General features: G+C 44.9%; 1 protein-coding gene and 1 long non-coding RNA gene across 3 annotated transcripts in view; one reads left to right on the plus strand and one right to left on the minus strand.

The window, feature by feature from the left end:
- Positions 1–15109, minus strand: part of LOC118123345 (potassium channel subfamily T member 2) — a 35773-nt gene that overhangs the window by 4964 nt on the left and 15700 nt on the right. For both annotated transcript variants that reach the window (XM_047343869.1, XM_035180694.2), the window contains exons 11-24: positions 11671–11835; positions 10950–11086; positions 10645–10708; positions 9037–9145; positions 5149–5257; positions 4984–5040; positions 3379–3531; positions 3028–3281; positions 1913–2240; positions 1718–1823; positions 1456–1628; positions 874–945; positions 555–689; positions 354–465 (exon numbers count right to left, since the gene is read on the minus strand). In XM_047343869.1, coding sequence (XP_047199825.1) covers positions 354–465; positions 555–689; positions 874–945; positions 1456–1628; positions 1718–1823; positions 1913–2240; positions 3028–3281; positions 3379–3531; positions 4984–5040; positions 5149–5257; positions 9037–9145; positions 10645–10708; positions 10950–11086; positions 11671–11835 — 1974 coding nt within the window. The remainder of the gene's footprint in view (positions 1–353; positions 466–554; positions 690–873; positions 946–1455; positions 1629–1717; positions 1824–1912; positions 2241–3027; positions 3282–3378; positions 3532–4983; positions 5041–5148; positions 5258–9036; positions 9146–10644; positions 10709–10949; positions 11087–11670; positions 11836–15109) is intronic.
- LOC118123352 lies at positions 12709–13543 on the plus strand. Its single transcript, XR_004698575.2, has 3 exons — positions 12709–12895; positions 13047–13078; positions 13190–13543. It is a non-coding gene; the product is annotated as an uncharacterized LOC118123352 (long non-coding RNA).

A 15109-nucleotide genomic window follows, 5' to 3' on the forward strand; every position in this document is an offset into this window, starting at 1 on the left:
CCCAGCATGCACCGCAACAAAACACACATGATCATGCACAGTTAAAAATGAGGAAGAGGCTGAAAATCCAATATTTTATATATTTAAAAAACAATCACCTCTTTCATAATATATTACAGTAATGCTAATCTGATGTTATTGATCGAGAGGAGAATTATTTGAATGCCATACCAAGAGAGATAATAGCCACAGGGTGAAAAGAACAAATACCACAAGTCTCAGTAACGTTTCTGTGGCTGCAGCAAAAGATCTCTGCAGAAATAATGATTTCATATAACAAAGCAGTCTGCATTCTCAGTGGATTCTCAGTTAAAGGATAAAGAGTTTGAGGTTTGAGGGTGTGAAGCTTTTACCTTTTCCAGTTTGGACAGAGCCAGGGAGTAGTGGTCTTTGACTTTGAATTGCATGAAGCGCATGTTGGCTGGGTGTGTGAGCTCCGTGATGATGCTAAGAGCTGGGAACAGTCTGAGAGGAAGAAACAGCAGTTCAAAAAAGTTAAACATTTGCTTCATGCCAGTTTGTGAGATCACAGGGCAAATTCAGGCAAAGCAAACCTGAAGAGGGTCTGGACGTTGACAATGGTCTTTGCGTCAGCCATGTAGTCCTCCTCTGCGATCATGGAGCTCTCCTTGTCAACCACGACCATCGTGTCGGCAAAAGTCACCCCACATCGAAGCAGACTGTCCAGACTGTGCAGAGAGGGAGAGGATGAGACAGAATGAGATCAGTGATGAAGGGCAGGGCGAGTAAATCAAAGAGCATTTTGATGGGCGAAGAAGCCCATGAATGAATAAAGATCGAGAAAATAATAAAAAAAGATGAACTGGAGGATTATAAAACATGAAAGCAGCCCGGAGCGTAGGTCTATCTTACTTGTCGATGGAGCCCACTGTGTAGAACACCATGGGGAACCAGCAGATTGCCTCCAGGAAGTCGGCTTCAGGTCTGAACCAATCAGAAGACAAATGGACTTGAGATTACCACCAGCAGAGATTTATTCGTGCCATGATGAAGAGCTGAAACAGAGACGGAGCCCCCTCCCTCCCTCCCCCCCTGCACCCTCCACCTCCCTCAGCCTGAGAAATACAGCGCAGCCAAACTGCCTGCAGAGGCGGCCGAAAATAACAGCACTACACTGGAGTGACTCAGCGTTTTATTGCCTTTTTATTGGATTTCACTCTTGTTTGGCCCGACTGCTTTTGTGCACCAGCCACAAAAAAAGACACAGGACAAGACCGTGGAGCGCGTTGTCCTGAAAGCATTCAGCATTTCACAAATCATGTTTACAGTATTCGCCTTTAATAGCTCATTTTGTTCTTTTTTTAAGGAGGAACCCACATCACACGGGCCGCAATATTGGGCAACATTGAGTAACACGTAACCCACTTCTGTTTGAAGCTGAGGTTTGAAAGCGCGGCCTCCAGATTACACCAAATAACGTAGGTGTGCTCTTACATGCTCTCCAGCAGCAGCACAATGGGGTTGAGCTCCTTTCTGGGTCGGTAGTAGGCCCGCAGAGGCACAATGAAGTTGTACAGGCCGTTCCCTGCACTCTCCGCAGACACGATGATCAATTTGTTTTTGAAGCCGTAGGAGCGAGCGTCTTCAAATGGGATGTGGTGACAGGCCTGGGACAGAAGGAGAAGAAGAAGAAAAAGAAGATGACAGCAATGTGATCTTGGAAAATAACGCGAAGAAGCCAATTTAGATCCCGTACCTTGTCCATTCTCAGGCAGCAGAAAGGCATCTTTTCCTGGAGGAGGTGGCACAGGGCAGGCGAGCTGCCGATGTACGGAGAGTTCAGCGGGTACCCCTTCACCCACCTGCAGCACAAGCCCACAGTCACAACTGAATGAGTTTACATGTCAACATCCCAGTGAGCACAAACTCCAACAGCCTCCTCAGCGCTTACTCGCAGTGTCGACCCCACCAGTGGGCGCTCTCGTCTCTGCTGTCGCTGTCCTCCTTGCCCTCCTCCCCTCCCTCGTCCTCCGATTGGTCTCCCAGCAGGTCAAACGTGGGGTTGTTGACCCCGTCCACCAGCTCCAGGACGGGGGCGATGCTGTGCCGCCGCTCCTCGGCCGAGTCTCCCATGGCAGGCAGGGCCAAGGTGTTGGCACCGCCCATCTCCGTCCTGGAGTCGCTCCTGCTTCCTCTGCCACCGCCCAGCCCCGTGCCGCCCGGGTCCTGGCCCTCTGGGCTGCTGTCGCTGGAGTCCTGCAGGTCGATGGCCACTGTGCCTGAAACACACACACACACACACACATAACTACAGTGATTACCAAGGCAGAAGTCAAGCTAATGGTTCAGACACTAAACATGATGAAGAGTCGATCAACTAAGTGACTGCTAAGGGCCCAGCAGCAACAAGGGCCCCCCCCCCCCCAAAATTATAAATTTCGTGCTGAATTAGGTTTGCTAATGTAATACTTGCCACTGAATCTTGTATGACACATGACATTAGTATGTACAGTATGCTGTGTTCTGCAGGGCCCCCTCCCTCAGTGAGTGACCCTTTTAAAAAGCTGTTCACAGCCAGTAAGACCTTTTCACAGTGAAAGTTGAACATAATCTACGGTGCATGTATGTGCAACAAGACAAATTGGCATTATATACGATTTAATTATAATGACAAAGACATTTCTTTAAACTGAGGTGTACACAAAAGCTGGTCTATCCACTGGTCCCCCTAACTTGTCCACATGTTCAGGAACTGACCCTGGTGATGCACAGATCTCTGAGAAGACAGCAGTGACAGTTCTGTTGCTGTCCACCAGGTGGCGTGTTTGTAAAACCACAGTATCTGACATTTCAGTCCATTTGATCGTTGCACTTAACAAGTGAGATCAGATACATGTTAAATCCTGTGCAAAGCCATGAATAATTTGAGTCGCTCACACATGTGAGAAGTGTATGATTCTGACAGCCGAGACTGTGCATCACACAGGAAATGACAGGTTTGCACAGGAAACTGCAGAAACAAGATCAGTGTGTACATGTTGTGCAGTATCTGCTCATGTGACTGACCCATGCTGGCGATGATGCTGTGGACGGGCAGCCGGGTGAGCCCGTGGTAGATGCTTTGGTGAACTCCCCTGGAATTTCCTCCTGCGCCGCGCCACGACGGCTCCCTCTGACCCCTGACGAATGCCGAGTTTTCCTCTTTGGAGATATTGATGTAGAAGCATGTGTCTGAGGCCCCCATGATGTGGCAAGGACCAGGGTTCAGCAGGATGTTGGTGGTGTCCAGTCGGCGCACTCCAATCAAACACACTCCATACCTGCAGCCACAGAGACAAGATCAGCTCTGGGCCCGCGCTGGTGTGTGGTGTGTGTGTTCTCATGTGTTGTTGTTTTTTCTTTCACATCGCAACTTACTTTTTGTGAGCATGAAAGGAGGCAAAGGTGAAACTCTTTCCCTGGTATTCCCCAAAGAATTTACTCTCGTCCAGGCGGATGTGATGCACCTCATTGGCTGAGCAGCGGCGGTAGGTTCGGTGCCACTGGTCCGCCGAGCACGCCCTGCCCTCTCTAAAAAAGGAAAAGAGAATTGATTGGCTGTGTGGTCGACCTTTAAAAACCGCACAACCCAAAGCTTCCAGCTCAGCATCAGGGCCGCATTAGAGGATTTGCCACTTAAGGTTGCAGATGTAACGTCTTACATCTCTGTCAGAGCTGCTGATCGATACTTCAGTCAGCACAGGGGTCTGGGCAAGGACACCCAGCTTCTCGGAACAATGGGCCCCAGACGCACGTATTCACACAGTTAAGTGGACCACAGTTTCCTCAGGGGGATATGGCTTTCGAAGCGGAGGCTCAAGAGGTGACAACAGGAAACAAGGTTGTGGGGGAAGTGTGAGTGTGGGTGGCCTGCGACAAAGAGCGCATTATATAAACAAGTGTTGCAGTGAATTTGCCGTTTACAGGAACGCAGTGAAAGGCAGAAGAGGAGGAGGACGAATCCCCGTCATGTAGCATTATCACAGCCAATAAACCAAATGGCATCAGGTCCAGATATAGAAGCGTAATTACAAAACATCCTGCTTGTTAAAGTTCAACTCATCAGCCACCGGTTATTCAATTATTTCATTTAGTGTTGATGGTTTCACATAAAGGCTTAGTTTCTTTCTCAGTTTTCCAGAACTAAAACATGTTTCAGTTACAGCCCCTTTATTAATGAACATTACTGAAACAAACGTAAATATAAGAAACCTTACTGAGTTAAATGTGGTTATTGTCTTGACCTCGGCAAAGGAGGGTATATTTGTTTGTCAGCTTGTGAGCAGGATGACGCAGAAATTACTGGACGGATTTCCATGGAACTTGGTGGAAGGATGCGACATGAGTCATTTTGGTTCGGATCCAGAATTAGTTTCACCTCCTTTAACACTATGAGACACAACATTTACCTTGATTTCTCAGAGAATAAGTCAAGGATCCCGATGAAAAAGGAGACTGATATTTATGAGTAGTATTATGAGATGTTGACATCGATTAACAACTTTTAATCTCAGGTATATTTCTAAAATCAGGATATAATGTAAAGAAAAAAAAGTTTTCTTTCTCGTGTTGATATAGTCGCTCCTGCATGAGGTGAGAAACTGAAACTTGTGATTGCACCAGCAAATGAAACAAGAACTCTCTCTTATCTAATCATCTGCACAGATCCATGCAAAGCTTCCCACAGACAACACGCTGTGTGCAGTTTACTGATGTCACACGTCCTGATTTCCATGCATTTTAAATCAGTCATTTCAAACAATTTTAAATTGCCACTTTGAACATCAAAAGTTAGCCATTATGAATAGCAAATGAATCTTCTTAGTGCAATTTCCAAAATAACAGGCTCTTTTTTCTCGCTATATCTGCGAGGATCACACAGCCAATCATGCAAACTCTGGAAGTTAACAGAGGATTTGAACAAATACTGCACAGATGTGGCACAGAATTCCTGAGAGTGCACACAGATAAGATGCATCCTACCTGTTGAGGGCTTGAAAGGCTCCTACACGTTGCTTGAAGGCCTCTTGGTGTGCCGTTCTGACAAAAACACAAAAAAAATAAAGAGTCAGCTGTACTCACTGATTCTAGTGTATATTGTACTGTATAGAACGTACTCTGCACAGTCAAATAGAAGAGGGTACTCACTGTCCTCTGGAGGAGTGGATCAGCAGAGTGATGAGCGTCGAGGTGCCGGGGCACACACAGTTTAAAGCCAGCATGGCGTACTTAAACTCCTCTTCACACACCACATGATCTGCACACAAGAGGAAACAAGAGGGTCACAGCGACCAAGGTCACACAGGCCTCGGCAAAACACAAACACTCACATTACGCTCCATAAAAGTTTCGTCTCCCAGCAACACTGCAGTGAATACAGATGTGCTGCTGGCTTCTGGATAGTGTGTGTGTAATTGACAGTACCTATACAGTGGTTTTCTATACGCAGCACTTTTTTTCCATGTAGCTGTCAAGGCAATTTCGGGTTCATTCTGGCCCAAGGACACTTTAGAATCGAACCACCAGCCTTCTAGTTAGTGGATGAACCTCCTGAGCCCCAGCTGACTGTGTGTGTGTGTGTGTGTGTGTGTGTGTGTGTGTGTGTGTGTGTGTGTGTGTGTGTGTGTGTGTGTGTGTGTGTGTGTGTGTGTGTGTGTCGCAGAGGATGCTGATCAATTTTTCTCGTACATCACTTCATTAGTCCTGATGTAACCAACGTCAACAGGTCAGGACATCCAATTAATTAAGTCCCTCTAAGGGTAAATTCACCCGGAGCAGAAACACACACATGTTATCTCAGTTACTGTCAGTTTTATTTCTCACAGAGTAAACAGTGTTTCATTAGTGGTGCTTACAGTCGGGTGGAAATGACTATTTTCATTTCTTTTAAACCTCCGTTCATTGGTTTGTTTGTTTGTTTGCACGATTATGCAAAAAACTACTGAATAGATTTCCAGGAGACTTGGACCAAAAAATACCCAATTGAATTTTGAGGTGGATCTGGACAAAGGAAAAAAATTTGAATAATTCATGGATTTGGATGAAAGAAAAAAAGAGGCATATTTAGGGAACTTGTATCTATGAATGTGTTTAATTTGGTGCAGATTGATTGAATTTAAAGGGACTTCTGGGCCTTGGTGGAGGTTTGGCCTTACCGAGTACCATTCTACCTTTTATAGTTATGTGCAGTTCAATATTTTCTACTCAAAAATATATTAACATAGCAATAACACAAAAGAGAAACAGTGAAAAACAGGACATTGGAGAAGCTGAGAGCGGCGACTAATTGCCATATTTACTGTGTGTACCACAAACAATCATTATCAAAATTGTGATTTGGTTATTTCGGTTATTAACTTTCCATAATCAATATCCTGGTTTCTGAGAATAATTCACATCCTTCAGTTTCGAATAAAACCATCGCTTTAGGGAATATTCCCAAGATAAACTGTCACTGTTATCTGCTCTGACAACCGTGACTCATGCTTTCAGCTCATTACGCTGTGTTAATGTGGCTTTTACCAATAAAAGACACAAGCACACACACATTCATTTATTTCATGTTTGGTAAATGTCAAGAATTCTCCATCCCCTTCCTGCTCTTACGTACACACATCACCACAGTGGCTTCACCATTCAGCTTTTTATGGGGGGCGATGGGAAGAAGGCCAGAGATTCAGTATCAGCCTTGTTGAACCTTAACACAAACCGGCCTGGGCGCCAAAACCAAAACCAAATCAAACTGAACAAACACAGAGGACGCATTCTCGGTTACCTTTTTTCTTTATTGCATTAGCCCAAGTGATGATGAGCATGTCGGCATATTAGGGCTTGAGCGCGGTCCTGAAAGAACAATATGTGGTATAAAATAATGAGCGACAAACGTCAGAGCCCGTCATGAATAAACAAACTCAATCAGCTGCCAGGCTGAGAGTCGTGAGACGAGCTGAGAAAATGCTAAATGCAATAAGTTAAATTGTGTGAGTGTGTGTGTGTGTGTCAAAGCTGGGCATGTGAGAGACGTGACAATTACACGGCCTGGTGGTGAATATCTTCTGTTGGAGTACCAATGTTCTTTTGGCTCAGAACACACACACACTCGCACACAAACACACGCACACACAGTACGCACTAAAACACTGATGTTGTTTCCACACACGTTCAACCAACATACACGTACACACATGCAATATCTTTAACTCCACACAGTATAGGCAAACACCAAATTGAGTCACTCTTTCCCCAATATCCAATTTCCAATGTCCTTCTTCCACTTCTCTTCACCACTGTGATTCTTCCGCTCACCCTTCACCACAGCCCAACAATCCTGCTCCTCAAGCCACCGGGTGCCTGGACCCAGACCAGGAGAGAAACCAATTACTGACTTCCACACACTGTGCACACACACACCACACACACATTCAAGATCTGGGTTTTTGGACCAATCCCTTCCCACTGTGTGATGCTTCCTTGCTGCCGACTTGTATGGAAGGTGTAATCCCGTCTGTGTGAATGTGTTTGTGTGTGTGTGTGTGTGTGTGTGCACTTGTGGACACATGTGGTTGTTTGCACCCTCTGCAGAGTGCAATTACAACCCGACCTCAGGTCCACCGGCTGTTCTAATTAAATCAGCTGGCCCTTGTTGTTTTTATATGAGCCAGCCACTATCAACACAATTAGCCCAAATCAGGCAGCACGACTGGCTATTGTCGCTCAAAACAGCAACCGGAGGAGATAATCAATCCACACTCTGTACCCACTTCTCTTTAGTTACTCACACGCCTCAGGGTTTCCTGCCCTGCCACAGCATCATACCGACAGATCTTCTCTAATGAACGTTGAGCTGTTATTTAGCTATTCCAGTGGAGCAAATTAAATCTTGTATCTCTTGCTCATTAATTCCTCCCACACCAGCACTTAGTGAGTATAGTCCAAGTGGTGTCAAAACATGGCATCCGCACTTACAGTAATGCCCATGTGACGGACTGCATGCTGATTCTCTCTGTGAGTCTGCCTGTGGTGACTTCAGGATTAAAGGGGCATTAAAAGCCAGATTATTTTGAGCTGTGCTTTGCTGAAACTCTTATTTTATTAGTGGTTAGTTATTAGTGATTGCACTGAACGGCTGTAGCTTCAGCGAGGGAATGGACGATGGGTGTTTCATGGGAAAGTCCAACGTGGTACAGGTGACACACGCATTGGTACAGCTTTCTGACTCCCATCATGGGAGCTTTACCTCAGAGGACTCACTGATAATCAGACAACATAGAGTTCTCATGGATGATCCTGAATTTATCTTTCTGCCAAACAACCTCCGGCTCCCTAACAACAAAAGGCTTTAGTCCAGCTGTGGCGGCGAGGTGTTTAAATAGTAGCAAAAGCAGGATTGCCGGCGGGGTGAGCTTAGCTGCCAGGTTGGCGCAGACCTCATCAAAAGACGAGGATTTTCTTTGCCAAGGTAGCAAAGTAAAACGTAGATCACCGACAGAGACAGCTGGGACGAGGGCGGCGAACGGGAATTGGGTTTGATGCTTTCTGTAGTCAGAGGGACGTGTGAGAGAAAAGGGCGAGAGATGATTTTTATTTCGCTTGCATGTGATTGACTGCTGTCTTCTGTCGAGCAGGAGAGGAAAGGAGTGCTCTCCAAGAGGCAGAGGAAAGTAAAAAACCTCACAGAAACCTTGGTAAGGCTCAGAGCCCTGCCGGGTCACTCTGTCCTGCACGTCTTTAGGGCTGAGGGCTGCTGCTGCACAGACACGCTGATAGAAACAACATTTCTAAGTCTTAACTCAGGCAGAAGATGGGACATGACAGCTGGTGACAGGATAGTTTCAGTTTATTGACAATCCCAGTCACAAGCTGAGAAAAATCCCCTTTCAAACTGGGCCAGGAGGATGTATTGTTTAGTGAGTGTCATCCCATTATTTCCCTGCATCCAGATGTGATCAAATAATAGTAGTTATTATAACACGTGCACACCTTCCGCCGACGGCTCAATTCACCGCCAGTGTGTTGGACTTCACGCTCGTTGCCTACCTGCAAATTTGACGTGGAACTTGTTCTCTGGCTTGAGAATCTGGACGTACAGGGGGCAATTTGGTGCGAAGTCTTTCACCGCCCAGGCTCGGAGGATGGTCTGATGATCCTGAGAAAATTGGAGACGGGCGGGATGGACAGAGTGAAAACAAGGGAGGGGGAAAAGGTGTGACAGTGAGAGAAAGAAAGGGAGAAGCCCATCATTAGCAGCATTAGATTGCAGCTCCTCTCTAATAATCTTCCTAAACCACTCACTCAGCAGCTGAAATGGCCCCTCGCAACATTTCAGAGTAATGTAATCGGTATGTCTTTCTTTTGGAGATGCAGTCAAGGCTGCACACGGCTACGCGAGGCGAGGCCGTGAAGAGTGCACCGACTAAAGCTGGTGCTCAAAATTAAGTGGCTCTGTGAGACAGAATGCCAACTCAAGGTACAGCTGAGGCTACCGGCAAAGTTCATATCATTTCAGGTATTTAGCCATAAACCAAATTATTGAACAATACAGGAATATCCGTGCTAACAGGGATGTTGCAACAGGGCCGGCAGAGCTGAGAACGGATGATTAATGATTAATCTAGTCCACATTAACATTTTTGTAAGAACCACCCTTAAATCCATGTGTACAGGAGACTGCAACGTAACCATGGTGGGTAACCCCCCGAACGAGGCCCCTACACCAGAAGCTTTTTGCTTAAAGCATAATTTCCAAGGTTTGGTTGAGGACAAGAACATTAAAATGTGTGTGTATGAGGTTTCTGGGATGGCAGTAGAGGGTTTCCACTGAAACTTTACTTTTATTTATGTGTGTACACAGTTTGCACCTTGTTTATAATGACCACCGCCAAGAGGTTATGTGCACATCAGTGTTTGTTTGTTAGCAGCATTACACAAAAACTACTGGACGGATTATCACAAACGTTAGTGGAATAATGTGGCATGTGTCAAGGAAAAACCCATTACATATTTGGTGCAGGTTGACTGAATTCAAAGGGATTGTTGGTTGCTCTTCTGACTGCTTCTCCAGTTTGGATACTTGACAATTTGAATGGCGTGGTTTGAAATGCTCTTACACATTTTATGGCACTCAGTATTGAACATTTCACTAAAAACCAGGTCCAGCTCATGGAGGTGCGAGGTGAGTTACAAGATCACCAAAGTCAGTAGGATAAATCCTCTTGGGACCATGAATGTGTGCAGTAAATTTCGAAGGGGGTTCAGCCAAACGTTTTTGGAACGTTTTGGACCAAACTATTTTCTGAATTTTTAATTTTTAAATGTCAAGCTTGTGTTTTAACTCTAAGATTAAGTTGTTTACTGTTTTACTGTGTAATTAATATTGTGTAAAAATTGTAAAAAGCACGACAACAAGCCGGTGCAGCGAGCTAAATCCATTTGTATCAAAGGCTGCTTTAATGATTTTTTTATGTAGCAGTGTTCTGAAGAAAACACATTATTCAAAGCAAACTGAAAGATTTTTCTTTGTTCATTTGTTGTAAAGAAAACAAACATGTTAAAAGTGATCAACCAGGCCAGGAGCCTTGATTTGGAGGTGTTGCAGTGTGAGGAGGAGGAGTCATGGTGAAGCAGGGAAGCAGCGGGGGAACGTACAGCGGCTATTCGGTCCACTTCAAACCGGTTACTGAGGATAAAGCAGGCCTCAGCGTCGTCCATCCTACGGGCGGTTAGTAGAGCGTGTGGCCATGGAAGCAAGAGAGATAGATAGATAAAAAGAGAGGGAGACAGGACACAGGAAGGAGGGTGTTGTCATGTTATTGAGGGAGAGGACCAAAGACAAAAAAAAGCAGGACAATAGAACAACAAATGAACCAATGCGTCTTTCAAGCCTACGAAATCAGACAGATGTCTTCATGCTACATAGTGGATCGTTGGTGTTTTTGGTCACAGGGACTCACTTGGCCCTCATCAGGTCTTGGTCTTTCAGCGCAGACCCCTGCAGGTAAATGACTCTCTGGGCCCAAAGAGGGACGTGAAGGACCCTCCTGACCTGGACATCCATCTCTGCCGGGCACAGGATCACCACATAGTAGTCCTGTACACACACACACACACACACACACACACACAGAGTTGGTATTGCGGCCGAGGAAGGTTTCACCACAAGCAACACATCAGCAAGTTTTATTTCTGCAGGTCCAACAAGTCAAATTTCAGACTTTTTAAGACCATAATTGATGGAATTAATTGGTGTTTTCATATTGATCATTGGTGTTTTGGTAAATAGTCTTCATCATCATCCAGTTTCTTATCTTCAGCTGTTTCCTAAACCCAAATCTCACCATAACCTCAGAACCTGACCCACACACGACCCCCCTGAAGTGGTGAGGACCAATCAAAACACTCCACCTGAAACACTCACGCACACACACACACCGTTGTTGAATAAGGAGATACTATGTACACACAGATGCACCCTCAAGCAAACACTCACATCTGCTCCCACATGAATGAAACAGCAGTTTGATATGAGCTATTGCTGAATTAATCCGCTGCTTTAACCTCAGCCTCTTGGGCTCCTGGAGAGGATTAGAGGCAAGATACACACAAACACACACACACACACACACACACACACACACACACCCTCATATTCTACTTATAACCATTTGGAGAGACCTGTAGTCGTGGGTGAGCGAAGAACTCATTGAGGAAGTCCATGAGGAGGTCGATCTTGAGGCAGCTGACACACAGCACCACGTGTTTCTCCGTCTGTGCCCTGTAGCGGCTGTAGTTCCCCCCGGACTTCTGCCGCTCCATCCACAGAAAGGCCAGCTGCTCGAACTGCATCCAGGACGACATCCATCACATTCAACAGATGGAAAATTGGATTAAGTCAGCTGAAATACAGGGAGTAGCCAGGTGGCACATGAAAAGACAACAATGCCTTGCGCCGTGTAGTGTTTCCGTTTGATTAGGATGAGTGTTTAGGTGGGATTAAGATAAGTGGAGGTTTGGTTCAGGATGTGGCTGAACAGGGTTTAAACAGAGGAAGGTAGGTTATAGAAATAACTGGAAAAACTTCTATTCTAATGTGCTGGGGAGGCCCAGGTGGACAGACGGATGACGAGATGTGTTTTAATGTGGACAAATGCAAGAAAGAGTGAGATTTTTCAGAAAAACTACCCAGATAATTTACACTGAATACATTGGAAAATAATTCCACAAATGTTTGTCATATTTTCTGCAGCAAAAAGAAAAGGAACAAGGAATAAAAGCAACAAAACCAAACACAAATGAGCTTCAGATAACGAAGTAGAGCAGAGGTTTTCACAGTGGGAAGTGGGTCTCTGCAGGGGGGGGGGGCTCCAAACTGTTTCAGAGGAGGCTAAATGGATGTGAAACAATATAACAATATCAGAGGGAGATCACATAGAAAAGCCTTAATGAGTGTGTGTGTTTTTAGACTATTTGGGTTCTTTTGTTGGACTCTTTTGGTTTATTGACTTTTACCTGGGTTTTCCCTGTGTTTGGATTTGTGTTCATTCTGAGTTCTGTGTTTCCTGTTTGATTTTGAAGTTTTGCTCCTTGTGTGTCTCTAACTTAACTTCCTGTTTCCGGCCCCTGTGATCGTCTGCACCTGCTCCTCATGTGTTTCACCTGTGTTCACTTATCCCTGCCTCCCTTGTGTGTATAAGTGTCAGTGCTTCCCTTTGTCTTTGTCAGTTCGTTCGTCATCTTTCACCCGTCGTTGTTTTTTGTTGTCATGGTTCTTGTGTCTTCTTCATGTTCCCAGTGTCTTCGTGTTCCTAGTGTTTTCTATGTTTTTTCAGTTTTTTGTGATTGTATTTATTAAATCAAATTTTCACTCCAATATTGATTCAAGTTTTGAATCCTGGATTAGGTGAGTGAAATACTTATTATTTAGTGGCAGAGTTATTTATTGTTCCCTCTCTGAACACCCTGCACCTCTCCTCATTAATGCCGACAGTAAAAACGTGTTTTTAAAGTTTTATTTCTTTTATTCTGTCTTTCTCTTTTATTGGTCTTGCAAGAACCTTCATGATGCAACTTTACCTGACCTTGTGTAAGCGCAGTTCCCTAAAAAAAAAAAAAAAAACTACCAAACTGTCCTTTTCATAAAAAGTGATGTTGAGAATCTTTTTTTTTTCTCTCCCAAAATCTTTGATTTAAGTAGCAGGTGCCATTGTTGTGGAACGGAGCGCTCTGCCAGCTGTGATCGAGGTCCCCTGCTCTCAATGAACAGCTGCTTCTAAACATGCAACTTCAGAGAATCAAGCACATGCTGTTAATTAACGTTTTTCTTTCCGATATTCATTTTTTTGTTTAAAAGCAGGACTCAATTTTGTAATGCTGTTACTCGAGAGCTGGAGCTTGAGTGCAGGAAATCTGTCCAAGCAACAAAACACCTGAGTGCAGCCACAGAGCCTGAGCACAAGCAGAGCAAATCAACCAGAATTTGAAATCAATGTTTGCCGCTTGCAAACTGAAAAACGACTCTCTTGAATAAAGATCGTTAAAACAAAACATATTCATTTGTGCTGTTTTCCTGTGGGAGATTCTCATTTTGACCCAGATACATCTGATTGATTTGGTATTGAGATAATCTAAGCTCCTTGGAAAACACCATCAGTGCACACACAGATGTATTCTGACATCTGTGTACATCCAGATCTGGACGGCACACACTGTGTTGAACCCGCGGCGAGGCAATTAAACCTCTGTTTTAGAGCATTGTGATTTACTTCAAGGAAAGTCTCCAAACGGGGGGTGAAAATTAATTGGAGGAATGACCTAAATGGGTTTTATTTCTAAATCAATATCCTTTTAAGGTTCAAAATTAGGGGCCACATTTCCTGTTGTGTGCTGTGGTCACTTGCAGGAAAAACGATAGAGACAAAAAGAATAAGACAGAGGCCAAGTTCTGATGTTCTCTGTGGCTCCCCTGTGCAGCCTGGACACACACACACACACACACAGAGGGTGGGGGTTGGGGGGGACAATTTCTAAATGTCAAGGGGTATTCAGGGATGAAAGGTGTGGAGTGGCGGCGCGGGGGGTGACACGGCATCTATCTGTGTTGCACAGATCGTCGCTCCTTTATGAGTCAACTCGTGAGAGTTCAGCCTAAGTATCTTCACGATCACGTCTTTTGTTGGGGCGATGGTTTTTTGCCGCCACTCTGTCACAGCTGGTGTTTAATCGCTTACTGATCAGGCGTGTCTGGGACGCGGCCCCACACCCACTGCTCACGTGATGCGCCATCAAAGCATTGTACCGTCGCCACAAAAGAAATACAATTTACAACAAAACAAGATTGGTGGTAAACCAAATCGCATGAGAATTGCTCAGTGGTGTGTGTGTGTGTGTGTGTCCCTCTTCCAACTGCAGGTACAGCACCCACACACATGGACAGAGGAAATTCATTCTTTTAGCACTTTTAACATCTTTTAGCAGACATGCAGGTACGCTAGCCCCCTGAGGGATAAAAGCTTTACACAAATATAAGAAACAACGATTAGGATAAATGGGAGTTGATACGTTTGTCTAGGTGTTTTTATTTTAGCAGTTCCCGTAGAAATAGCGCTTGTGTTTTTGTTCTCCATCACGCTTTTCCCTCTGTGGAGCAGCTAAACGACACAGGAGAGGGGGCCTGGGGAATTGAGCGGGTAAAGGAGGACACTGTCACTGGTCTCTAAATAAAACTACTTTCAAAGATCTATGTAGGATGCTGTGAGTCATCACATTATTGTGCAAAGTGGGGAAAGCAAGAAGGATGAGTCTGAAGGAGAAAAGTTTACCGTAGTGAGCTCAAACAAAGACGGCAAATTGTGCTCTGTGGGTTGCACACACACTGAACATTTGTATTAAGGTTTTAAGATTTTACTGATTACTTTGAAGGTACGGTGGTTAATGCTGTCGCCTCGCAGCAAGAAATTTCCCAGTTTAAATCCCTGTAGTCTTTCTGTTTGGAGTTTGCATGTTCTTCCCGTGTTTGTGTGGGTTTTCTCCAGTTCCTCTGGCTTCCGCCCACAGTCCAAAGACATGCAGCATGTGAGTGTGAATAATTGACTGTCTCTGTATGGCCCCTTATCCA

This window comes from Hippoglossus stenolepis, chromosome 16 (assembly GCF_022539355.2).
Source record: "Hippoglossus stenolepis isolate QCI-W04-F060 chromosome 16, HSTE1.2, whole genome shotgun sequence".
NCBI classification, from domain to species: Eukaryota; Metazoa; Chordata; class Actinopteri; order Pleuronectiformes; family Pleuronectidae; genus Hippoglossus; species Hippoglossus stenolepis.